The sequence below is a fragment of the Ambystoma mexicanum genome, chromosome 12, assembly GCF_040938575.1.
Source record: "Ambystoma mexicanum isolate Mex_15411 chromosome 12, UKY_AmexF1_1, whole genome shotgun sequence".
NCBI classification, from domain to species: domain Eukaryota; kingdom Metazoa; phylum Chordata; class Amphibia; order Caudata; family Ambystomatidae; genus Ambystoma; species Ambystoma mexicanum.
In genome coordinates, this window is record NC_090936.1 from 513,344,944 (window position 1) to 513,371,003 (window position 26,060).

Below are 26,060 nucleotides of genomic sequence, written 5' to 3' on the forward strand. Positions count from 1 at the left end.
GTCACAAGATGAACTTTGAAACAAGCCATCTCACAAGGTCCTAGGAGTTCCATAGCTATTGAACCCAAATACCAGGAGACCTGCCCTTTTCGAGTGCATTGTCGTGGAACGCCTAAATCCGTCCAAACCTATGCTGAGCCTGTAAGGACACTCAAGAGATCCGATCCAACTTTCCCAGACCCCCTCAGAGTGTGGAAATGCAGGAAGTGAAGAAGATTGACCGGGCTATCTGTGTCCTTGGTGCTGCTGAAAAGGTGCCAAACCCGCAGATTGAACCAAGAAGTTGCTGAGTCATGCCACCGGACCCCCTTGCGACTGCTGCTGCAAGACACTGTCCATTTCCTGCTGTTCGTCACCAGACCAAGGAATCCCGTGGTCGGCTGCAGAGCTGCCACATCACGGAAGAGCCAAAACAAGCACTTTCTTCAAACTCAAGGTACTGTGGGGGAAAAGGTATTGCTTACCGGATTCCAAGAAGTTGCTGCAGAGCATTGGGAGTGCACATAGGTGTCCAGGACAATCCTCTCTTACCTCTGACCCAAGCTGCTGCTTGTGCCCCCTTCTCAAGTCTGGTTTTAGGTCTCCTTTGTTAGTTGCTAACTTGCTGCTTCAACAACTTTAGAAACTGAAAGAAATCCACAGGAACTCATTATTCGCTATTTGTCAAGACTTCAAGTCCTCTCTGAACTGCCTTTAGCTAGGGTTGCGTTTGTGGACTTAAGACTTGCCACGCTAAGAAACAGTCTCTGGAACCTTGAACTAAGCTCATGTTGCACTAACCACTTATTTTCCTCGTTGTCAAAGTTTAGAGCACTGGGAACATAGGGATCCTGCGCTGATCAGAGTTTTGTGTGGCATACGTCCTGCTGCCAGTTTGTAGGTTCCCATTGGACAGTGCTCATTTGTCCCAAATATTTTATAGGATGAAGTTGTAGTGGGCATCGAGAGAAACCAGTGCTTCATATTGAGATTACCCATGAGAGAAGGATCAATCATATTTAGGGTTGGTTTGCATTACTGTTTTTATTAGTGTGCAAGGTGCCGGCACGTGTTTAGACCCCACATGGGTCTTTATCAAGGCAATTTATATGATCAGGTTAGCTTGGTAAGTCTGATGAGTGCCCTGTGGAGAGCTTTTGATAATGGTGCTGCTGAGTAGCACGCTATAAGGCCACAATGGCCACTGCAGTCCAGATGAGCAGACACAGTGATCAACTTATTTTCCTCCCTTTAATTGACTTTTCTATATGCGTTTGCAGAGTAAATGCATTACTGTATAACCTTTTGAAAACCACATGAGTGCGCAATTACCGATAATACGATAACCTTGTTTGTTTGTTTATTTATAACGCGCAGACCATCAGGCCCGGGGACATCAGGGCGCAATTTGTACAGGGTTGCAAGAAAAGAACATACAGGGAGATAAATTACAAAAAAGTATAACAATACAGCATAATAAACAAGCTTAATAATTACATATCTTACACATGGTACAGTGTCCCTAGGCTCTGCAGAGGAAGTATCCCTGAGGTAGTTGGGAAAGGTAGCAGACCGGAAATCGTGCAGGGGAACAGGCGGGTTGGGTAAGTAGGACCAAATGTCTGACACAGCTATTGCTGGTCAAAGAGCCAAGATTTGGTTTTATTCTTGAAGGCGTTGAAGGAGTCTTCAGCTCTGATGGCAGCGGGGAGGGTGTTCCAAAGTTTGGAGGCTAGGACAGGGAAGCTAGTGCCTCCCGCTTTTTGGAGCTTAAACCTAGGGATAGTAAGGCAGTGAGTCTGAGCAATTCTTAGTGGTCGGGCAGTGGAGTGGCGTGAAAGCCGACTGCAGAGATAGATCGGAGCCTTGTTGGCTAGGCATTTGTGCGTGAGGGCAAGTGTTTTTAGGGAAATTCTCTGCTTCACGGGTAACCACTTAAGGCTAGCTCTGGCTTCAGAGATGTGGTGGTTACGAGGGATGTTCAGAGCCGCTCTAATTGCATTGTTCTGGGTGGTTTGGAGTTTGGACAGGTTTTCTTGGCTGGTGCCTAGATATAGGGCACTGCAGTAATCTATTTTGCCATGATAAGTGTTCTTGCTAGTGTGACGCTATTGTGGGTGGTGAGGAAAGGTCTGCAGGCTGAAATGAGTTTGCACGTGTAGGCGGAGGTGGATCTGACTGCATTAGTTTGTCTTGACAGGGAAAAGGTGGAATCCAGGTAAAAGCCTAGTGTTTTGGTGTCTTTCGAGACTTGTATGGAGTTGCCGTCTATGATGAATGACTGATAGGATGGCTCCAGTTTGCTCAGGCGTTGTGAAGTACCCAGAATAAGTAGCTCCGTCTTATCGTCGTTCAGACATAGCTGGTGCTGGGCCATCCAGGCTTGGATGACCGAGTAGACGTCATTGAGGGCCTTGGTGTCAGCAAGATAATCACCCGAGATGGGAATGAGTATCTGGGTGTCGTCCGCATAGTTGGTGTAGGAGACACCCAGATAATCGAGCACATTGAAGAGTGGTTTCGTAAAGATATTGTAAAGGGTAGGAGACACGCAAGAGCCCTGAGGAACACCGCAATGAATAGGGGAGGGAGCTGCGGCAGCGGAGGGTGCAAAGACCCTCATAGATCTGTTGCTCAGGAAGGATTTGATCCAGGCTGCTGCGGAGGGAGAGACATTGGCAGCAGAGTGGAGGTGCCTGCAAAGGATCTGGTGGTTAACCAAATCAAATGCGGTGGAAAGGTCGAGGAGTAATAGCATTGCTAATTTGCCCTTGTCCTTCAGGACTTCGATCTGGGTTTTTAGGTCTAATAGAGCCGTTTCGGTCCCGTGTCTGGGCCGAAATCCGGATTGTCGTAGACCTAGCAGATTGTTTGATTCAAGGTAGTTTTGGATCTGCAGGTAAGCTGCACGGTCCAGTATCTTCAGCAGGAATGGTACTGTAGTAATAGGTCGGAAATTCGTGGGTATGCTTGGGTCAAGGGAAGGCTTTTTTAGTAGCGGGATCACCCAGGCGTCTTTAAGGTTGTCCGGGACAATACCTGTTTCAAAGGAAGAGTTAATGAAGGCTGTAATGAATGGGGCTAGGTCCTGGGCGGAGTCCTTAATGATGGGAGCTGGGCACGGGTCACCTTGGCAGTTGGAAGGTTTCATCCTGAGGATATTTTCTACTTCGATGATAGTGAGTGGTACGAAGGTGAAGGGTTTGATGTTGGCAAAGTTGGAGAGGGTGGGCCTAGTGGGGGAGGATGAGCGGTTGTCACGCCTCAGGCAGTCCTGCTTATCTTTTATTTTAGATTGGAGCATAGAGATTTTGTTTAGGAGGGCTGCTTGAATGTTAGTACACCATTTGCTGTCTTTTGTGCAAGTGTCTGGCGGGGATACTGGGGTTTCGAGCTCTTTTAGGACTCTAAAGAGTTCCTTGGAATTAGAGTCGGCTTGTGTGATACGATTATTAAGCGATTCTTTTTTAGCAATGATGATGGCGTCTTTATAAATGAGGGAGGCGAGGAGGAAGCCGTCTTTATGCTCATCAGATGGGTGGCTTTTCCACCGGTTGTCTTTTCCGTTTCTAACGTTGCTACAAAAGTAACCGCGAACAAACACAAAAGTGAAAGTGCCCTTTGAAGTATATTATCTCGTATTCCTAAGTGTTCTACCATTACCGTCTGAAGTATTTAAAGTGATTCTGGTGTAAATATAATAAATATATATCTTTTATATAAATATATATATAAGTGCTTCTTTGTTGTGCCTGTCTAAGATTCAGAGTACCTACCTGCATTTCACATCTTCCTCTAAGATGAGCCTGACTGCTCTGCAACACTACCAAGGTGCTGAGCTAGTACAGACTGATACTAAGAGTTGGGGATCTACAAAACACTGGGATAGCTTACTAAAGTCTTATTGCCAGTAGGACCTTAGGAAAACTCCCCTAACACACGGCTGCTCAGCCACTCTACCGACTTCTGTAGTACAGGCCTATATTAAGAGTTGGGACCCTATTACCAAGAGTTAAGTCTTATGAAGTCTAACCCCAGTTGGACTTAAGAAAAACTCAAGTCATCCTACACAGATGCCACCGGGCACACTAGGCTTTTAATAGACTTATGACCTCCTATTGGAAGTTGTTACTTGGTCCCAGTGATACTAAGAAACTATGAAAGTGTACTCTAATATTTCCAGGATCCTCCCCCACAAATCATTGGGTTGTACACTGTTAGGACAGTTTTTCTGAAGTCCAACTAAGGGCTTAGTAAAACAATTCAACTGAGGCAGTACAAGACACCACTCTTAGGAAAAGGCTGTGCCACCTGTGATCATGGTAGCGAAGACCGAGCAGCCGGGCTTACCTTGGGAGAGAGGGCTGTAGGGTATCCAGTCATTTTATTGCAAACAAAACAGAGTGGTACGTAACAGAGCGGACAAAAACACAGAAGCATGGGTGCCATCAGCCATTAAAACTAAGTTTGTCCTTCTAACGTAAATGTTACATTTAAAATGAGAAAGAGGATACTCCGTATCTCCCCAGTACACCCCATAAGGTGGGGGGTGCTGGTCTCACCTAATGAAATGTAAAAGGGATCCAAAGATCCTTTCTACTTGCAAACTGTAGTTCTCGCAAGGTGAGCCAGGGAAAGTTAAAATGGGAGCCCCTTGGGCAACGCAGCAACAATAGGTACTTATTGCTCACAAGTTGTCAAAGAGGATAACTGTTAAAAGACACTATGGAGGTCTTGAAAATTACACCCATAAAAAGAGTAAAAGATTCTGAGTGTGTGGGGAAATGTTCCCACTCAGAGGTATAAGGAAAAATAATCCACCAGTAAAAGCAAAAGGTTCTGAGGTTGACACAGGTCAGGAAGATTTATCATTGCTATAAAAATCTTACCTAACATATACCAAACATTTTAAATATGGAAAATCATTGTTCGTAAATAGCTTGTGTTTTTGTTTTTTTGGCTCCTCTAGCCAAGTTTTTCTGAAGAACAAGCTTCCTCTGTGATTGAAAGATACAGACAATAGTTGGACTACTTATTTCTGTTGACTTGATAACTCTATTTAATGTACCATTTATTCACGTATTGAGTCTTGCAAGCCTTCACCTAGTTCTCCTTTTCCTGTGGATGCTAACACAGCTATGTGAAATTATTAGTCTTTCAATACCATGTGTATCCCTTTAGTATATAAAGTATAAATTTACACATGAAGTAGTTTATGCTATTTTATTTCCATGCTGTATTATTTTCATTGATTTCCTGTGCCCTTTTTTTCCACCAGGTATCTTGTCATATTTGGCGGACAGGCCCCCTCCTCAGTACATACACCCCAGCTCGCTAAATGTGGACAATTCGGGATTACCAATGCCCAATAACCACTCTGGCATGGATCACTACCACCCAGGTGCAACCGTGAATCTGGAGACTGGAATAGTGTCGCTGGATTCCCGCTCCGTTTCCCATGGATCTCACAGTTTGCACCCCAGTGATGGCCACCAAGTCCAACTGGATGCCGGAATGGGTTTGCAGAGTGTCTCAAGGGTTGCTAGTCCCATCTCAACAGACCACATGACGGAGGAGCTGATGCTGGACAACGTAACAGCGGACCATCAGCAGGTGTCAACAGATTCCAGGACTAACCAGCCGTTGCCAGTAGACTCTGTAGGTGGCAGCAGCATGGATTCAGATGTGGTAGGGCAACACAATGTGTTGCCAATCCAAGGAGGTGCACTGGAGCTCCCAGTTGTCTTGGAGCAAGAGCACCACCACATTGCTAGCCGGGTGAGCAGCTCGGATAGCACACTCAATGACTCTATTCATACCGTGGCTATGAGTACTAACTCTGTGAGTGTGGCACTTGCTACCACACACCCACTTTCTTCAATGACCTTGGTCTCTCTTCATGGAGGTGGCATAAGTTTGGAGCCAGTGACTGTATCTCCTATTCCCCCAGAGGTGTCCATGGAGCCTGGTGACTTGAATGTGACATCTGAAACACTCACATTTGCGCCATCCTCCCTTAAACTGGAAGACTCAAATTCAAACAAGGAAAATATGACTAACTTGTTTGCAGTCTGTAAGTTTGAAATTTCAATTTCATAGCTAATAACTTGTAATGAAAGGATTTGTATGGCATCCACATCAAACACCACTCAAAAGGAAAATGTTTTTAAGGACGACATCTCACATAAGGTCATTGACGTCATGGCTTCTTTTTAAACACATTCTATCCCTATTTGGGTGCTTGTTCAACCTGACCTGAAACTTCACATTCAAAACACAGCCCAAAACCATCCCTTGACAAATTGCCACATTAATGGTAGAACCAATCCATGTCCTGCTAAGTACACATACATTTAGTTGGCTGGTACTGACCCTGAATTTCTCCATGCAGTTTGAAAATCTTGGTTAATACTTTACATCTTGTTTTGAAAAATATGCATTCTAAACTATAAATGCAAGTCCATCCTGAATAGAGCAGCTCTCAAAGGATGGGGAGAGAAGTTGGTTCTAATAGTGATCCCAGAAAAGGGGATGTGAGTGTCTGTGTCGATGGCTTAGTTGCAGGAAGTTTGTTTAAACTGTTAAAATGGTAAATAGAGATGTGTCCTTTGTTTTTTATTTGTATGTGTGCGCTCCGGGATGGGCTTTTTCCTTTGTGACCAAAAACACCCATTATTGAGGAGAAAAGCTTTCTTCTGACATTTAGTGTATTTGAACAAAGGCTAATCTTGGAACTAAGGATCAGAAGATAACGTATGGTTATCCTTATCCACAAAATGGTATTCAACTTCACTGATAGAGTTTTGTGGTCCACGATTCTGGGTTTCCTAGTGGTAATTTAAGTTTAAGTGTCTTAGTAGTGTTGTTGGCTCCCGCTATTCAAACTGTATCTAGGTCCCTGCGCTTTTTTCTAGTGTTTGGTGTTGTGATTTAAGACTACTTGAAGAGATGCATATTGTACTTTATTTCATTCATATGCATTCAGCCAACAAATGCTTTACATATATCAACAACAAAAATTTAAAACAGCCCTATGAAAAATAAAAGCAAACTAAAAAGGGCTGATGTAAAATATGCCGTCGGACAATTGGCTAAGAATGTACATAGGTCATAAAAGTTTATCATAGGAAAAATGAAATTTACATCATGTTAAATGTTAGAGGTATTTGTACCGCGCACCGTCACCAATGGAGTTGGTCCCCAGGCGCAGTGGCGGATCTGCAAACAAGAAGGTGGGATGGGTTAGTAGTTGAAGCGGGAGTAGGATAGTGAGAGGAGTGGTGTTCTGTTGGCAGCTTCAACTCGGTATACACCTGGTGCTGAGCTTTGGTGCGAGTATCGGATCGATGTCAGTCCTCGTGTGCTGTTGTGGCTTATGTGTTGTTGCAGTGTTGTGAAGTGCATGTGGGTTGTTGTGCGGGAGATGGTTGTGTGAGATTTTTGAGTGAGATAAGTCTGCAGAAATGAGTTTTTTTGTTAGTGGGTTATATGAAGTTTAAAATGCTAACATTCAGAGCTCTGTCCGAGTGTGGCGCTCGCTAATCCTCCCAGTCCCGTCCGGATGGGCGAAGGGGTTACGCTTGGCAGGGTTTTGGGTTTTTGTGACGTGCTCCTTGTGCTATTCTAACGCGCTCTGTAAGTGTTCTAATTCTGATGGAGTAAGTGTTGTGCGTTGGGTTTTAGGTTGGTGCAACGCGCTCGCCGTTCTATTCTAGTGAGCTCTGTAAGTGATCTAATTCTGATGGATTCATTAATGTGGGTTGGGTGTCTATTCTCCTCCTTGGGTGTTGGAGCAGGTGTTGTGGTCTCCTCTTACAAACTTTCTATCAAAATGTGTCTGCTGGGAGGCAGTGGATGAGTCATTTAAGGGCTTTCGTCTAGGTCTGAGTATGTGATCAGTCTGTAGTGTCCTCCTTTTGTGGCCATTACTCATAATGTCTTATGGTCTGTCGTGGGGTCCGTTCTTTGGGTTCTGTGTATGTCCATTTTGGGAGTGACAGAGGTTGGTATCTTTATTCGTCGTTGTTTAGCGGGGTGGGCATTCTTGTGCATTGCTGTTGTAGTTACGCTGTGAAGAGCCATAATTTGAGGAGTTTCCTGAATGCCAGGTGGTTTGTTGTGTTCCGTATATTCTTAGGTAGGTCATTTCAGGTTTTCGGTGCCTGGTGCGAGAAAGAGGATCCTCAGAGTTTTTTTCTGTTATAGGGTTTTGGTTCCAGACGGGTGTTGGTGCTTGATCTCAGTGTTCTTCTCAGTTGATGTAGGCGTCGTTTATCGCTTAGGAATTCTATGCCTTGTTTGTATTTTGCTCTGTGCGTGATGCACATGAATTTGGACTTTATTGACTGTTTTAATGGTAGCCAATGTAGTATTTTTAGCGCGGGTGTAATGTGTTCTCTTCTGGTAGCTTGAGGAGGAGTCTGGCTGCCGCATTTTGTATGCGTTGTAGATTTTTAGAAGTCGTTCGGGCATGCCCAGGTATAGGCTATTGACGTAATATACTCTGGACATGATCAGAGCGATGATGGTAAGTGTTTTGTTGGCGAGCGACCGGAACGGTACGATCCTTTTTGCCGCTTGCAGGAGGAAGAAACATTTCTTCAGTAGAGCGTTTACTTGTGGCTCCAGAGTGAGGTTGTTGTCCATCAGGACCTTTAGTTTTTTTACAGTTGATGATGGTGCAGAGCTCTCTTGGCCAGGGGATGTAGCTGATGTCTCCTCCTTTTTTTGTAACAATCATTCTCTGTTTTGCCTGGGTTGATTTTGAGGTGGTTGAGGTTCATCCAGTTGAATATACCACAAAGGCAATTCTCTAGTGTGGTGTTTTCTTCTCGGGTGTCTTGTATGTTGAAGATTATTTGAGTATCGTCAGCGTAGTTGTAGCATGTGAGGCTGTGACTTTTGATGAGTTTCATTAATAGGTACATGTAGATGTTGAATAGAAGCGGGAAGAAAGATGATCCTTGTGGTACTCCGCATGTGGAATCTCTAGGTTTGGACTTAAAAGATTTCATCCACATGGTTTCGGTTCTGTTTGTTAGGAAGGATTTGATCCATAGTAGGGTGGTGTCTGTTATTTCTAGTCCTTCTAATCTCTTTATGAGGATGTCGTGGTTGACCATGTCGAAAGCTGCGGATAGATCAAGGAGAATCAGGGCGGTACTGTTGTCCGAGTCTGCGTTCGTTTTTAGGTCGTCCCATATTGGGAGGAGAGCTGATTCTGTTGGTCTGAATCCAACATGTGCCTGGTCTAGTAGGCTGTGCTCTTCTATGAATTCTTAGGTTATTTTGTAGGCGTACGTTTCTAGCAGTTTGGCTATGTAAGGTATGTTGGAAATGGGTCTGTAGTTGGATACGTCCTGTACGTTTCCTGTTGTGTCTTTGAGTAGCGGCTTGATGTAAGCCGATTTGAAGGCCTGTGGTACTTTACCTGTTGAGATTGAGTGGATGAGGAGATTCCTGTGGTATTCCATGGGGGGTTCCTTGTTTGAGAATTGTTTTGTAAATGTCCGGGGGGCAGGGGTCTTCAGGAAAGCCTGATTTGTTGCTTTGGTTTAACAGTTTGGCGAAAGTCTCCACTGATATTTCTGAGAAACTTTTTAGTTTGTTTGGATGTTCCTCGTGGGTGTCAGTGGGGTTTGAGGTGTGATCGCTTGGTTTGTTTTGTATGGTGTGCTGGATGGAAGTTACTTTGTTTTTGAAGTGGTCTCCGAGGTCATCGCATAGTTTCATCGATGGAATTGGAGTGTTGTTGCAACCAGGTGGGTTTTTTATTTCGTTTATGATTTTGAAGAGTTCTTTTTGGGTGTTTGGTGCTTTGAAGATTCGGTTGTCGTAGTGTTTCCTCTGCGCTTTTTGTATTTCCTTTTTGTATGAGCGGATCTGTTGCAGGAATTTCAATTTGTTTGCAGTGGTGGTGTTGGTCCTCCATTCAGATTCTAGTTTTCGTTGTTTTCTTTTTGTGGCGCTGAGTAGTGGGGTGAACCATTTTGCTGTTTTCTTACGTGATGGGGTGAAGGGCTTTTCTTTGGCGATGTCATCTAGATGTCCTTTTAAGTTTTTCCCACATTTCATTAACATATTCAAGAATTATCATATTGTACTTTAGGAATTGTTGGAGTCAGTCCAAGCAGGATTGAAGTGGATTGGTTGGGCAATGCAAACTGAAATATAAGGGGTTGTTGATGTTGGTTGTTGGTTATAAGGTGAATTTGCAGGTCTGTGTGCGACTTAGTGTTTGACACTGAACAGTGAGGGCAGCAGTACTTTTTAAGGCTATTCTGCAGTTATTTCACTAATATTGGTTGATTGCCAGTGTTTCACAACTGCACTGGTGGCTTTATATTTGATATTTGCCACAAGTATATGTTCTTGTTCTTTTGAAAGATCTGCATTCTGTTTTATAACAATTTATCTAGGGCGTCCTATTTTTTCCCACTCTAGGGTGCACTCTGTGCGACCGGGCGTACCCCTATGACTGTCCTGATCATGGACCAGTTACCTTCATCCCAGATACACCCATCCAAAGCCGGGCGAGGCTTTCCCTTCCTAAACAGCTCATTCTCCGCCAGTCTGTGACTGGAGGTGATGTAGGTAAGATAAAAGCAAAATCCTATTTCCATGTTTTGTACTGCTCCATAATGCAAGTAGTGTTGTAATGTTTTGTGATGCTGTCATCTGAATGACTCCTTCAGTGGTGTTTTCGAGTATGACAGATGAGCAGAATCTTGTGCTAGACGGGTCTCTCCCCAATAGTAAGTGTTTTCAGATTTTTATGATGTCACTGAAGTCTGTATAATTCATTGATTGCATTACAGTTAATTACATTGGCTACTATTTGCTCTCAGAAAAGTGAAAGTGATGGATAGGAAATGCTTGTGTGGACATTTCTTGACTGACAAACTCCACTGGATAGCATTCTGTTCCGAACTTAAATGTTCAGTCCATCCGAAAAGGCAGGCCTCCCTTTGCCCTTCCCCTGGCCCCCAACCCCTCAAGAGGAATACAGGCAACCACTGAAATGTTTTCGTCTCATTGGTTTTAAGATATTTGGAGCCTCCAGCAGTGGACCAGAGTCTTGTAAATCTGTGATTTAAATACAAATTATTAGGATGACATTCCTATTTTAATGTTTTTGTTCTATAAAGGTATACTGTTGGTGTGCTATAGATTGCTATACCCTTTTTCTGTGTAGCAGAGCAAACACAATGGCAAATTGAGTAACTGTTGGGCCTGGTTCAATGGTGTAGAAGTCTTGCAGAGTCTGATTTCCTAATCACCATTGGCTTAAAACACATGTAAGAGGAGGACTTTTGCAGCTTTTCTTCAGATTTACGCTGGAGCCAAAAATCCCCTTGAAGATAATCAGACCATTGATGAACCAAAGACGACTCCTGGAGTGGCCCAGCATCCCCTCCAATGTCTGGACGGTTCATAGTGACTTTTTCGAATGTAATATTTTCGAAATGCCATTTTTGCGACACAAATATGTCAGGGAAAAAAATCTGAATTTTTATTTTTTTATTTTACTTTAAAGGGGGGGGGGTCCCCCCCTTTAACCCCCAGTTTTTTTACACTTTTTTTTAATAACGAAACAAAATGAAAACATAAAATAAAAAAATAATAAATTCAGAATTTTTTTTTGACATATTTGTTTCGAAAAAATGGCATGTTGAACATATTTTTGGGAGAAATTAACTGAATACTGTCTGGACTGCTCCTCTCTGAAGACCATGAGCGGCGCACTAGCCCTTGGACTAGTGGGGACCAATTATTCTCGACTCCTTCTCGAGGAGACTTGGGAAGTGTCCCTAGACTGCCCAGTGAACTGATAAGCACTCCACTCTCGTGGGCAACCTCGCCAGAACCGTTGCCGTTTCCGTGTTCAAGGCCAGAACCTTTTGTGGTTTCCAGATTGTGTCATAAGATGCCTTCTCCCCAAATGTCAGCTTCCTATCTTCAAGGGAACCGGTCATGGAGCAGCTACTGTGAATGCAACTGGAAGGCCACCTGTCATTGCCTGCAAACTTTGATTGTCCCTGGAACTCTCCCTCCTCCATCCTGTGAAATTTCCTGAAAAGGTCTGCATCGTTGCATTCTGCATTTCTTTGTCCTCCATAGGATAGCATTGGGAACAGGTCCCTTTTGTCTCCCGTCTTCCTCTCCCTGCACTGAACTTTGATTATTTAACTTGGTTCAGGTATCCTGCCCCTGTGTTAGTCTTGGGTCTGAAAGAAAGGAGAGAACCTACCTAACCTTGGGTAAATTGTTGTTGAACTTTTAAATAGTTTGAATCTAATCCTCACTACAAGCTCATTGCATCCTTTTTGAAGAAAACTCCTACTTGTGAGAGACATTGTGTTGGACCGTATGACTTTTTGGCACAAGGCCCCATTCATTTTAGGGTTTGGGCTTCTAAAGTTAGGATATTGTACTTGTGAGGGATAGATCCAGGCAGTAGGGATCTTTTGGTGATAAACTAGTGATTATTTGTGGGGGAATAGGAAAGCCTGGGCTAGAAGGTGGGAGCCCACTTGGAGGTCAATGTAAGCGATATAGACCACCCCATATCTGGGAACTCCAATTGATTTGCAAATACCCATTTCCTTTCTAATAAAAGTTCAAACTTAGTCTTGTCCTGAGATTCTTGGAGCAAAGTGTCGCAATCAGTAAATAATTGAATGAGCAAAATACGACTTAGTAGGGGCTAAGTGAAGTGGCTACAGTCGACAGTTGTTACTCTTGACGTTCTGTGCAAGGTTGTGCAAGAAACATTCTGTTATCTGCATTGGTGTGCCGAGTTGATTGGCCCGGCCACTGGGACATAAAGCACGGGCGAGTACGCAAAACATGTGTGGCGTGTGGGCTAAGTGAAGTGGCAGCTATTGGCTGTTGGCAGTAGGGAATCCTCGGCTACCCGGAACTGCGGTTAAGAACATGTTAATATTTTCACTACTGTGAGGTGTTATTTACTTTCTATGCAGCGCACACTTGCAAAATGACCCCCGGGGCCATCGAAATTTATATAGTTGAAAATGGAGAGACGGCTTTGACCAGGAAATGTCTGTAGCTTTGTTGGAGGTGAGCCTGGTCAACGCAAACATTTCAGTGTTCCTATCCTTGGCTCCCTGTCAGGGCTGACCTACGATCTCTGCACTCTAAAATAGCCCACCTCTCGAGAGGTGAATGCACGTTGTCATTAAACCACATTTATTTCAAAACAGCCACTGGGGAAAGGCTAGACAACCCCTTGGAGATTGAACTAACCCGAGTCTCCCTGAAACACAAAACAGATATAGTATATATTCATTTACAGAACCGTTCACACACTGCCACATTTCCCTCATGTTCCCTTACAAAGTCATCACCCAAAATACAAATGGTTTAGTCCCATACATGGAAATCTAGTCCCCACAATCTCATTGGCTGCTTTCACTGTGGCACCATCCCCTTAGACATACAATTTCATGACATTGCCAATACAAACTTAACCCTCTTCTTGGGTTCCTTCCTGCAACCCTAACTTGGGCATACAATATATTTTTTGTGCTGATTCCACTTGGTCACAGACCTGCAACGCTAAATCTGACACGCATGGTTTATGTAGGGGCACTTTACTTTGAGGCTGTAGAGAGCTAACAAAAGGTTTCTTTGACTGGGCAATAACTCTTTAGTTTCTTCAAACACTCTGACATCCTGTATATTTATTCTTGGCGTCCTAGCATGCCCATTCATTATGCGACCACCATTTCAATTCATCTGCCCTCCGGTCCCATTATACTCTTTTTCTTGCTATCCATTTGACCCTCTTAGTCCTGCGGTCATCTTCGCATCCAGTCGCTCGTCTACAGTTTTAGCCACTAACCCCAGATTGACCCTGCCAGGTGGCAGATACTTCTTTGGCCACTCTAACAATTTCCAAGCTCAAAACCCAGGGCCCATCGCTCTTCATTCTATTTCAGCTTCAAATAGCCGCTCCCATGTTGTTGAAGCTGGACCAAATCTGTGGCATCCAATCTCCTTGTGTATTTCCCATGTGTGCATGTTTATATTTATGTACGTGTGTTCAAAACTGCTGCAGCCCCTCATAATGCGTTTCCCATTCAAGAGCCTTTTTCCACTTTGAAGCTCTACGCTTTAAATCTCATTGCACCAAATTGCACAATGTTCCCCCATATTATGTTGCTATGTGTATGCAAATCTAAATGTATCGTAATAGACACAAAGTAACACTAAAAGTAACCTTTAGCAAACCTTAACTATTGTAGATACATGCGAAACTGCAACATTGTAACAATATCACATCCATTCTTGTCCCATCATAACATTAATTTGCGCATGCAATGTGAACCTCTCCTTTCTATTGGGATGAAATCCATCTACCCCCACATCCCCTTCTGGATTATACCTTGTCTTTTAGCTCAATCAAGAAGAAAATTACAGATTTATTCCTGAGCGGACGAAGTGTTGGTTTGGGAGACATCCATATGATTTATATTTCATCCTTTCTGGATCGCAGCAATCGGGGTGCGGCCACGGGTAATCAGAATACAAGTAGTGTAAATGACTCAACTGAAAATGACCCTTAAAAAAATAAGGAGGGTCATACAAATGATCAAGTGAAATTGCTGGCACGAAGTACCCTATTAGATACTTAAGAATTATTTGTCACTCAGGATCCAGTACATTCTTCCTTGGATTCACATATTTCCTCTTTCTCAGTGGATACCGCCCTAACTTTATACTTTGTTTTGCACTCCCTCGTTAAGGTTTTTGAGGCAATTAGAGCGGAGGTACAGTTCCGCTCAAGGTCTTAAACTGAATTACAAGCCAAAATTGTCATATGTCCGGAATACTGCTTCTAAGAGCATAGAGGTAGAAACGCATTAAGCTGACATCGAAATTCCGCTACAAAGTGGGCACTCCACCCTCTAAAGAATTTTTAGAGCAGTTCTCAAGGTCGGCTTCTTTAGAGAATGACATTCACCCTCCTACCCCCGTAATTGTTGTGGACACGCCTGTACAGGAGTGGAGTATTAAAACCTGTAAAGCGGGGAAGACCACCAGTGGGAAGCAGATTTAAAAGTCTTAACGTGAAAAACAAAGATCAGAAAAAAGGGTCATCCAAGTTCTTGTGGGCACTAAATCTGCAACAAACCCAAGAAGAAGAGGACTTTGAGGATTCACACTCAGATGCCGTTGGTGACGATAATAGAAAGAGATATTGCACCTACCTTTTTAAAACATAAAGGTGAACGGCAGAGATTGAAGAAAGGTAGGGGAATATCCGGGCAACATGTGCCTCAGTATAATTTGGAACCTGCAGCCTCACTAACAAATTCAAACAACAAGCCGTCCTCCCCTGTACATGACTAGAATAGGCCAGACATGGGAGATAATAGACGGGTGGAAATTTCTCCTTTTGACCTTTCATATCACTATGGCAGAATTAACAGAGAACCAAGTAAGGCCCTAGTCCATAGTCATGATGCCTCTGTATGATGTGGGGACCACTTATGAACAACAGGAGCTTGGATGTTGTGCACTTCATGTCAGGACAGGGGTGGAGACTTGACATCAGCACCCCTGTTGGATCTTCAAAGTAACCATGTCTCTAAAACTGGCCTCACCAGGGAGGCACTGGTTGGTAGCCACATTAAAGCCTCTACTGGCCTTTGCCAGACTTGTGAACTGTCACCAGGAACTTCTCGGCTGGACATAAATAGTTGTATCCTCAACTTTATTCGCAGTGGAAGACAATATTATGAATCGCTGTGCTATTTTATCTGTTCTTTATATCCCCACTCTGAGAATAATCTCCTCCGTCGATATAGCCAGTGTGGAGAACCCTTTTGACGACAGGCTGGATATAGCTTTTTTAAATTACATCGCCCCTAGTCGGGAAAGGTTTGCTAAAGTCAAATGACGATTTGATACAAGGGGGTTTATTAGATACACCCTTTAGGGGGATGAAGGTGTGTTGGGACTGGATTTCTATACTCTGGCCTGGTGGACAGATGTATAGAAGGCCAACCTAGTTTAGTGACCGGGACAACTCTGGGAGCTCTAGCCAAACCAGTTCAATGTAGCTGGGCGAGTGGTCAAGGCTGAGTCTCAGGCGGAGTGAGCCTGGTAAGGGGTCCTCAAGGAGTACACACAGTGAAAAGTCAAGGAACACACTTTGACAACAGTTATAAAAATATTTATTTATGGCCATATCACACTATGAAAAATACTAGCATGTAATGTTATTTCACAAACTAAAAAAATGATACATATATACAATCACTGGAGTAGGGCAAAATACATAACGATCCCCTACAAAGGAAGGTAAGTATTAGTGTTGTATCTCTGTGGACCTTTAGTGCTGCATGCTAACTTTAAAAGTCCATCCCTAAGATGTATGGGGCCTTGTGCCCAAAAGTTCACCAACGTTTCAACCGTTTTCTAAGACGGGGAGAAAAGGTTAGTGCAGAGCTTCTGTGATCCAATGAAGTATTGCAAGGGGTAGACGTCAAGTTGTTCTACTGAATGTGTTCACCACTTGCGGAATGCTTGCACGAGCAAGCAGTGGCAAAGCCAAACTGTTACACCACTTTTGAAAAGTTACCAAACAGTTGCAACTCACCCCTACCCCCAGCCTCCGTACTCAGATTCTACTTAGGACTTGGCAGGTCTTCAGAAGAGGGTCCAAGGTCGCTTTCCCCATCATTGGCTCTGGGCCTTGATGCCCATGGTTGCATTTTTTAGCACTTCTCCGGTCGTGACAAATGTTGGTGCAAGGTCTTCAGTATGGAGAATGCAGAAGAACTTGATGCAGGGCCTCTCTCCTTACAGTTCTGGATGCAGGAAAGCTGTTTTGGACACTGCCACAGTGCATGGCAACACAAGGGCACACAACTGCTGTGGTCAGACTTCGCCTCCTATCTCGGTTCCCCTTGATCCTGGAGCCAGGGAATTTGGCAGAGATGACTCCTGTTGCATAAACTGTTGATCCTCCAACATTCTGGGTTTCAACGCGGAATGGCGACTGTTGCAGCACAGTAGCCCGAACTCCGAGCTGGTCAGCCCAGATTGGTCCAGGTGCCCTTCCGAACGCTTTTCTTCGCAGAACACCAGCTAGACGTCAGGTTTTGGATGGTCCCTCCACTCCAAGGAGTCGGATTTCCCTCTAAGGACTTCTGGAAATCACCCACAAGAGAGAGCTCTTCCAGAACAGCAGCAGAAGTTGGTTGGCAGGCGTTCTTCCAATGGATCCACAATCTCCTTACACGTCTTGCAGCTGGACAGGATACTTGGCTCCTTCAGGTTTCTTCAAGGATCTCTCTGGAATTGGTGCAGGTGGTCCTCTTCGTAGCCAAAAAGAAGGTAAGAGTCAAAACTCCCACTAGCCAATCTAAGATCTGTCTCACACTCCCCAGCAGTGGTCAATTCAGGACCACTGGTGGCACAGCTCATGCATACCATTCAGATAAACTGCAACCAGTTTGTGGATTGGGACTAGACAGCCCCAACCCACTTCCTGTCAGCAACCACGCACGCCCTGTCTGCGAAAAGGCCTCAGCCTTCCCGGGCACTGGAAGACCATATAAGGATTTTCAGTTATGTGATTTCATCGCTGGAAAAAACATCGAGGGGGTCCTAAATATTTTTATTAACCCACTAAACACCCTTCTCAACATTTTAGGACTGGTGCAAATATATATAAAAAAGTCCAGTCCTAGAATATTTGGTGAAAGTGTTGGATAGTGGGTTGAAAAAAATATTAAGTGCCCCTCCTTTTATTTTTGTTTCTTATTCAGCAATGAAATCACTGGGTTCTGTATTTTCCTGTCTCCACAGGTCAGGAAGAAGGGTTAGTGACAAGATGGCCAAGTGACAACCGAAAATCCTTGTGGCATGGCCATGTTTGGTGTTGGGTAAGATTTTCATATTTGTGATGAATCTTCCTGACCTGTGTCGACCCCAGAACTTTTTGCTTGGACTTGGTCATTATTTTATCTTGCCCCTAGCTGAGTGGTGATCTTGTTCCACTCTCATCTAGGCTTTTACTCTTTTTATGGGTTACCTTTTTATGTCTCTTCATAGTGTGTGGTTGGAGTTACAATTTCCTATAACTTTTGACTGGCTGTAATATACTATGGCAGGACACATCATTTTAAATGCAGTGTCTTCCTTTTAATTCTCATTATTTATTGGGTGAACTACTGTTCCCAAGAAGTAAAATGGGATTCACATACCCTTTACATTGATTTCAGTGAGCCAGCACACCCCACCTTATGTGCAGTGTCTGAGGGGGATACAATATTTCCCCTTTCTTATCTGTTAACATTTTTGTTACAATTGCAAGTTTACGTGAATGGCTGGTGGCAGTGGTTTTACCTTAGTGACTTTTTAGTCTTATTACTCGCAGGCTGTTAAACCGGCCTCTGTAATGCACAGAAGGGCCACCATTCTGCTAGAATGGTGGGCACCTTCTTTTTTCGCCATTTCTCGTGTGCTTGTTGTTTCTGAAGTCTCCCCTGCCATTCTAGGCAGGAACAACCTAAGTGGAAGTTTTGTCTTTGGCAGGAACCTTTTGTATTCCATTCCTAGGCTCCAGAGAGTCTGAGAAAACGGGAAGCAAGGGAAGAGTCCAAAACTCTGCAGCCCTTTGGCTTTCACCTTGCCTGAAAGGAACCAAGTCCCAATGGGGGCCTGGCTGTCCTGATTGAACAGCCAGACCGCCCCTTTTTGTAAACTGCAGGGAGAGATTACAGAAGTTGTGCTGTAGTTCCTGATAAATACTCCGATCCTGGAAGCTGCTGACAAGTCGATGTTAGGCAAGATTTGGTGCAGTACCCTCTGGGTGCACTACAAAAGCAACCTTTACTTAATGGCAATAGGAACCCAACCTTTGGTATAAGTCTGTACTACACAGGTTGGTAGTGTGGCTGAGCAGCCAGGCTTATCTCGAGGGGTCAATGTGATCAGTAGGGTGGTTACACAGAGATTCACAGTGACAAGTATCCAAATAAACACTTACACTCAAGGTTTCCTGATTAAACAATTATTAATTTTATTTAACAGTCAGTTTGAATAAACCTTCTTCAGAAGGGGCAATATAATAGTAACACACAAATACACTCCAAAATACACACTCTTAGTTTCTCTAAATCAGCAAGTACCCATTTGGGATGGCACACAGACACTTGCTACACCCTCAAATAGCTAGGGCACTGTGAACATTAATATATCACTGGTACATTTAGAGCTATACTGAGGTTGGTGTCAAAGACGAGAGATCACACAAATATTCGGAATCAGGTAAGTACTTTTGAACCCCCAATGCAAAGTTAGTTATCCCTTTCCTGGAAGGAAGGTAAAACACACAATCAGTGGGAAGGCGAGTCATTCAGCCAATGCCAATTGAGCAAAAGTCTAGGTGAGTTGAAGCACTTCTTGCAGTTAAGTAAAAGTCTTGCACAATGTTTTAGAAGTCTTTGTAGGAAAAAGTAGAATCAATGTAGGGCCACAAGCTGGGAGGCTTGTGAGGGTAAAAGATGCAAGCAACTCTACAGAAGCAACCAAGACAAGTCTCATCTGATAAGAAGTAATGCTGCACAACAAGAGGTAAGTCCCCTTAGTTTTACAGTACCTTTGGTTAGAAGAAATGGTTCCAGCTGGCTTCTGTTCCTGTGCATCTCTGCAGTTCCTGTTGTTCCTGGGCCTCAGTCGTGGGGACAAAAGGGAGGCCTTCTGGGAACTCCTGCAATGGAACGGTCAGCAGCAGCAGCAGCAAAGGGCAAACTTCAATTTAGCTGCACTTCGCGGTTTCAGCTCCTCGCGTCTCGGCACATAGCACCACCGTGGTTCTTGGCTAGCACTTTGGACTTTCCTCGCATCTGGGGTCCAGAGCCCTGTTGGGGTGGCTCAGTCCTGCTTCCTGGGAGTCCGGAGGATCTTCCTGGAGCTCAGGTCCGACTTAGAAGTGATGCACTCAATTTGGTGTTCCTCTCTTTGGCACTTCGGTTCCAACTGCAGTGGAAGTACAGCGAGCTCCGAGAGGATGTCCAAACAAGTTCGATTTGGAGTTGATTGGTCCCACCAACTCAAGAGGAGAAGTCGTCCTTGCAGGGCTTCTCTAGTCGAGGCGAATTCGGAGCTCCAGCACAGCAGCAGGGCTTCACCGGGCAAACCAACGGTCCAGGATTTGCAGCAGGCGTCTCTTCCAAGTTCTTCTTCGGATTCCTTCGTCCAGTGGTCTACTGTGCCTTCCAAGCCAATAAGCCAGGCCTTTTATGCAGGTTTCTCCCATTCATTCCAGCCTAGCTGTCAATCACACAGCAGGGTGGCTGTCTTTGCCGGACAGCCAGCCGGCCAATCACCTTTGGGTGCATTCCTGCAACCAAGGAATTAAGCACAGGCAGTTTCAGGCACCTCTCTCACTTCCTGCCTCTGCCAGACACTCTGGAGCCAGAGACGGGCTTCACTCGTGAATCCCGCCAAAGACAAAACGAACAAAGGGACCAAACCTGGTTTGGCACGCAGAGTAAATCTCAAGAAGGACTGATCCAGCAAGAAATGGCAAAAAAGAAGACGACCAGAGGCATTTTGACAAAATGGGCACCCATTGGTGCAATACTGCAGCGTCGAACACAGCCCGCTGTAAAAACTCCCATTGGTAGTTCAAAGTAAACCACTGCCACCAGCCATTAATCGTGGAAAGGGTAACATAAAAATGTTACATAAGAAACTAGACAAAGGGTATACTAATTAACCCCTCCAGCACCCTATTGTAAGATAGTGTGTGCTGCGTCTAGAAATTTACAAATGTAAGTAAAGTCAATTTCACTTCACTGCTCTTGGAAACAGTAGATTATCCAAGACAAGGTATTTAAACCTTTGGGAAATCTGAAAGAATTCCCTGTGCCACTGCACTGAAGGTGCTGTGTGCCACAATGTAAAAGGATGATGCCTATGGGGTTTGTCAGACTCCAAAACCACAAGAAACAGAGTTCAAATCACAGAAAAATACATGAGAGAGTGGGGAAAAAAGGTCTCACTCTCTCCAGGTTGAAAAAGTCCTAGAGTCCAGCAAAGAACTGGGGGTCTCTAAGGTACAGAGGAATTAGCACATTTCTGCGAATTCTCCCGAACCGTCGACCACTGCAGCTGAAACCTAAGAGGAAGATGAAGAAAATACATCTGTAGCCATTTCCAGCCACCAGAGAGCCTGCTGTGGAACTGGAGCTTGCTGCAACCCTTCCTTCCAATTGACCTGGGGGTCCCGAATGCGACAACACCTACCCAGAGGTTGGTGAGATTCACTAGTTTCAAGAAGACCTGCCTTTTGAGCCATCCCCGATGTGCTGCGACCTTGCTGGGCTTCAAACCGCCAGTACCGTGGGACCTCGAGCCTCCGTGCAGTGCATGGTCTTCCGAAGTCCGAATCCGTCAGAAAATGTGGACTCCTGCTGGATGTTCAGGGACACGATTCGAATCCTATGAAGTCCCTTCATCAGAGTGCAGGAACAGATTACCAAAGATAATCTGACCTGCGATATTTGCTCTTCATCTGGCTGCTGTAAAAGGCACTAAATCCACAAACCCGCGAGAATCGCTGAAGAAACCTTTACTGGATACCTCCTCTGACAACTGATGCTACAAGTTCCCATTAGTGTTCAGTTCTTTCATCTCCAGACCAAGAATCCAGGGACCGAGTCCTGTGCTGCTGCATCCTGAAGGCATCCACTCCGAAGCTCCCTTAAGATACCATTTGGGTAATACTTTCCTTAAGTTTGGTATGCATCATGTGAGGCTAAGTGGGTGATTTGTGTGGTTGGGAGTTTGCCCATACCACTTCCCCAGGCCTAATGCTGGAATGCATATAGGGAACCTTCTGTGAAGTCCCTGAACAGTTTAACTAACACTGAAGCTGCAACATACTTGTTTGAGAAGATATCCTCTGGAACTTTGACTTTCCTGCAACTGAACCCTATCTCATGCTGCGCACAGCTGGCACCTATACCACTAGGGTCCCTCTTCTGCCTCTGAGAGAACTCATGCAATAGACTAGGGAAGGACTGGATAAGAAAAGGATTCTGTCTTGAAAGTATATCAAGAGTGAAAGTACTTACTTGCTAAGGAAGTTGGTATGGGAACTGAATCTCTGTGAAATACGAAGTTACAAAGTGTCCTTAAGTTTGTTGACCTTTGAGTTGCATTCTGCCCCTCTAAAAAGTGTATATGTTGCTTTACTAAATCAAAATGGTATTCCCCCCCTTCTGAAAAGTAATAAATGTTGGCACTGTTTTATATTCTGAAGTGAATGAGTGTAAAAGCTTACTAATAGGGTTTTACCTACCTTGAATAACATTGTGTTATTTTTAAAGTGTACCCTTGGGTTTTGCTTTCCCTGGTCTGCTTTATACAGATGTAAAATAATCTGGAAGTTAATACTTGTTTTATGAGTTACTGATAGCCCCTCTTAAAAGTATATAGGTCTTAACTTGAATAGCTGCTGCTTTTCTAAACATGTAACCTTGGGTTGGGCTTCCCTGAATTGCTTTGTTGCTTCTCTAAAATAGTTTCATAAAGTTCTTACTTATCTTTGAAACTGTATTGTACACTTCTGAAATGTATACTGGTTATAACTAGCTATTAGGTAGCGGATAGTTATGTACCAACAGGTCAATTACCTATCTGGAAATACATTGTGCTTAGTGCATTCTAAAATAGTTATTGAGTGTTCATACGTATCATTGAGTAGCTTGAGGCCTCTCCAGAATGTATTAGTTCATTTACTAGCTCTGAACTGAGTTCTAAAAAGTAATGTTGCAAGGAGTATACTTGTAACAGGGTTGGTTTATTACCTGAGTTCATAACCGAGTGTCACTGCATGACTGACTGGATCAATTATTATTGAAATACGGATTGTATTCTCAAAGTATATCTAAACCGGTCTTATTCCCGAAGAATAGTATATTACTATCCTCAATATACAACCTTAGGTTTGACTCACATTGACTTGCTACTTGCTCTTCTAAATAAGGTTATACCTTGGTTTGCATACCATAGGTATTGAGTTGGTCTTCATGATTGTGTTTATATGATGTTATAGTACTTAATTAGCCAAGAATTATTTTGGTCTACTTTTATTTAAATAAACCCTTTTATTTATTTTTTACAATGCATAGTGTTTCGGTGTTTCTTTGGACCATTTGTATGCTACAATTTCTTTGTACCAAGCTACAGCCCTCTCTCCCTCCTAAAATGAGTCTGGCTGCTCTGTCTATTCTACCAAAATTCTCAGGTGGCACATCTTTGTACTAGGAGTGGAGCTTATGTACTGCCTCAGATATAGTTTTTATGAAGCCCTTAGTTGGACTTTAGAAAAACTGTCCTTACATTTGGACAATAGCCACAGTAGGTAGCCAGATGCGGTAAGACTAAAACAATATCCAAAAGGAACTGCTGCCGCCAGCTTGACCCTTGGGCACACCTAGAGAAACCATAAATCCCGAGTGTTAGTCTAGGGCAAAACAAAAGTGTACCCCATTGTAATGCATTGTACAATGTTAATAAATTACCCAAAGTGGCAACTTAGCAATAATTCGAGGGGATTGTGTCCTCCACATCTATGACTGTAATGACCACAGCTGTGCTGCTTCGGAAATGTTTTCGGCGTAGGCGTCCTGCGTCAATGACGTCAGTACACTGTCCCTCGAGGGTCGATGTTATATATAGGACGCACAGCGCCTGTAGCTTCAGTTCCGTTTTTTCTGCAAACGTGTTCGCTTCGGAATCTCGGCGCGCTCGGTTCTTCTACTTTGCGAAAATGTCTTCGTCTTCTTCTACCCCGAAGTCGGGCTTTAAAAAGTGTCGGGACTGCGGTTCCAAAATGTCCATCATGGACCCGCACAACGTCTGCCTCTGGTGCTTTGGTGAAAGCCACGCCACCGACGACTGCCAGTCCCTGACATCGAAGGCCTTGCTGGAGCGTAAGAAGAAATTATCGGAAGGTAGGATTTCTAAAACCCATAAGTCGAAATCTGCTGGGCTTTCGACCGATGATTCGAGGGGCGACTCTCCACGTGGGCGTAAGTCCAGGGGGTCTAGGTCCCGGAGTGGTTCCCGCCATTCCTCTGCCTCTTCTAGGCATTCTTGGAAGCGCCGTCACTGGTCGCCTTCCCCATCCTCGTCGGAGGACTCCGCCAGACGGCGGGTGGCTTGTCCCACCAAGTATTCATCGCCGGCCGAATGGGACGCATTCCGCCAGCAGATGGCGATTTCCGAATCGCAGGGCACCGTTCCGTCCGTGCCTTCGAGAGAAGCCAATTAGGAATGAGCTAGAGCCACCACTTGCACGCCTTTGGGCTCGGGCAGTGGGCACGATTATCGGGAGCCGTCGAGGTCCTGATCGGACAAGGTTGATCACCATAGCCGTGCCAGATCCCGATCCTCGATGCCCTTGAGACTGTGGGAACCTTTGAGGCCTAAGAAGGCATGGCGGCTGAGCCTATTCCCGAAGGGGAAGAACGGGTTGGTTGACTAGCCCTTGTGCAAGATGGCAAGGATGCCATGTGTGAATCCGTTCAGTCTGGTCTGGACATGGCAGACTGCGTCAGCCGTTCCATGGTTGCGAGCACCGTGATACGCAGGTTTGCATGGTTGTGGAAGTCGGGGTTTGCTCCTGATGTGCAATCCCGGCTTCTCAACATGCGCTTTGATGGTGTCCATCTTTTTGGCAGCAAGGCTGACGAGAGCCTTGAGAGGTTGCAGACCTCCAAAGCTGCTGCAAAATCTTTGAGCGCTGCAGTACGTCAACCTCTGCCTTTTCGTCCTAGGGGACAGCAATGCAGGGGAGGTTCCTTTCGATAGTACTCTTCCTTTGGTAGATCGAGAGGAGCTGCCAGTCAAAGGGGCCACCGTAGGAGTACCAGAGGTGGAAAGCAAGGTACCGGAGGTGCCAAAGCCGCTCAAGCATTTGCCTCTTTGTCCTCGGGCACTGCCGCAGCCGCGTCTGCTCAGTCGTGAGGCCATTTTCCATGGTTCACCGGTTGAGGGCAGACTGACGCAGCATCTTGGAGAATGGCGTGCCATTACTTCAGATGTGTGGGTTCTGGAGATCATAACCCACGGCTACTGTCTCCCCTTTCGGCAGAGGCCTCACAACAATCCACCGGGGAAGCTCTCTTTGAAGCGTCCGGATCCGCTCCTTGCGCAGGAAATCCTATCCCTGCTGGAGAAAGGCGCCATAGAAATGGTGCATGTAGCGGAGAGGAACAAGGGATGGTATTCCCCTTATTTTTTTATTCCGAAAAAAGACGGGGTATTGAGACCCATCATGGACTTGCAGGGGCTGAACAAGCTCCTCAGGAAGGACAAGTTCAAGATGGTAACTCTTTCTCAATTCCTCCAGGCCCTTCAACTACAACATTGGTTGGTGTCTCTAGACCTCAAGGATGCTTACTTTCATGTGCCGATTCATCCAAAGCACAGGAAGTACATGAGGTTCACGGTTGGCGACTCGCATTTTCAGTTTAGGGTCCTGCCGTTCGGATTGACCTCCGCCCCGAGGGTATTCACCAAGCTGATGGTGGTGGTGGCAGCGTATCTCAGGAAAGGGGGGATTCTCGTCTACCACTACCTGGACAATTGGTTGAGCAGGGCGCATTCTCCCGAGCTAGCACTGCATCATCTGTCCGTCACCTGCCACTCCCTTCACAAGCTGGGCATCTCCCTCAATTTAAAGAAGTCCCATTTGACACCTACCCAGCGGCTCCAGTACATCGGAGAGGTGCTAGACACATCCCTGGAGCAGTGTTCGCCTCCCCAGGTGAAGGCTCATCTCTTTCCGCAGATGGTGGACAAATTTGAATGTGTCCAGAGTCTCCCTGCGTTCGAGTTCTTGAGGTTGCTCGGCCTCATGGCATCCTGCATTTTCCTGGTGCCAGAGGCCAGGCTGTGGATGAGATCTCTGCAGTGGGCTCTCAAGATGCAGTGGTCGCAGTTCTCCGGCAGGATGTCTGATCACGTTCGGATTCCGCCCTCGGTCGCACAGGATCTTCTGTGGTGGGCCGTTGAAGGGTGCTCCGTTT

General features: G+C 44.9%; 1 protein-coding gene across 5 annotated transcripts in view; it reads left to right on the plus strand.

The window, feature by feature from the left end:
- The window catches only part of PRDM4 (PR/SET domain 4), a 617,560-nt gene that overhangs the window by 222,097 nt on the left and 369,403 nt on the right, over positions 1–26,060 (plus strand). For all 5 annotated transcript variants that reach the window (XM_069628794.1, XM_069628793.1, XM_069628795.1 and 2 more), the window contains 2 exons: positions 5,258–6,052; positions 10,423–10,572. In XM_069628794.1, coding sequence (XP_069484895.1) covers positions 5,258–6,052; positions 10,423–10,572 — 945 coding nt within the window. The remainder of the gene's footprint in view (positions 1–5,257; positions 6,053–10,422; positions 10,573–26,060) is intronic.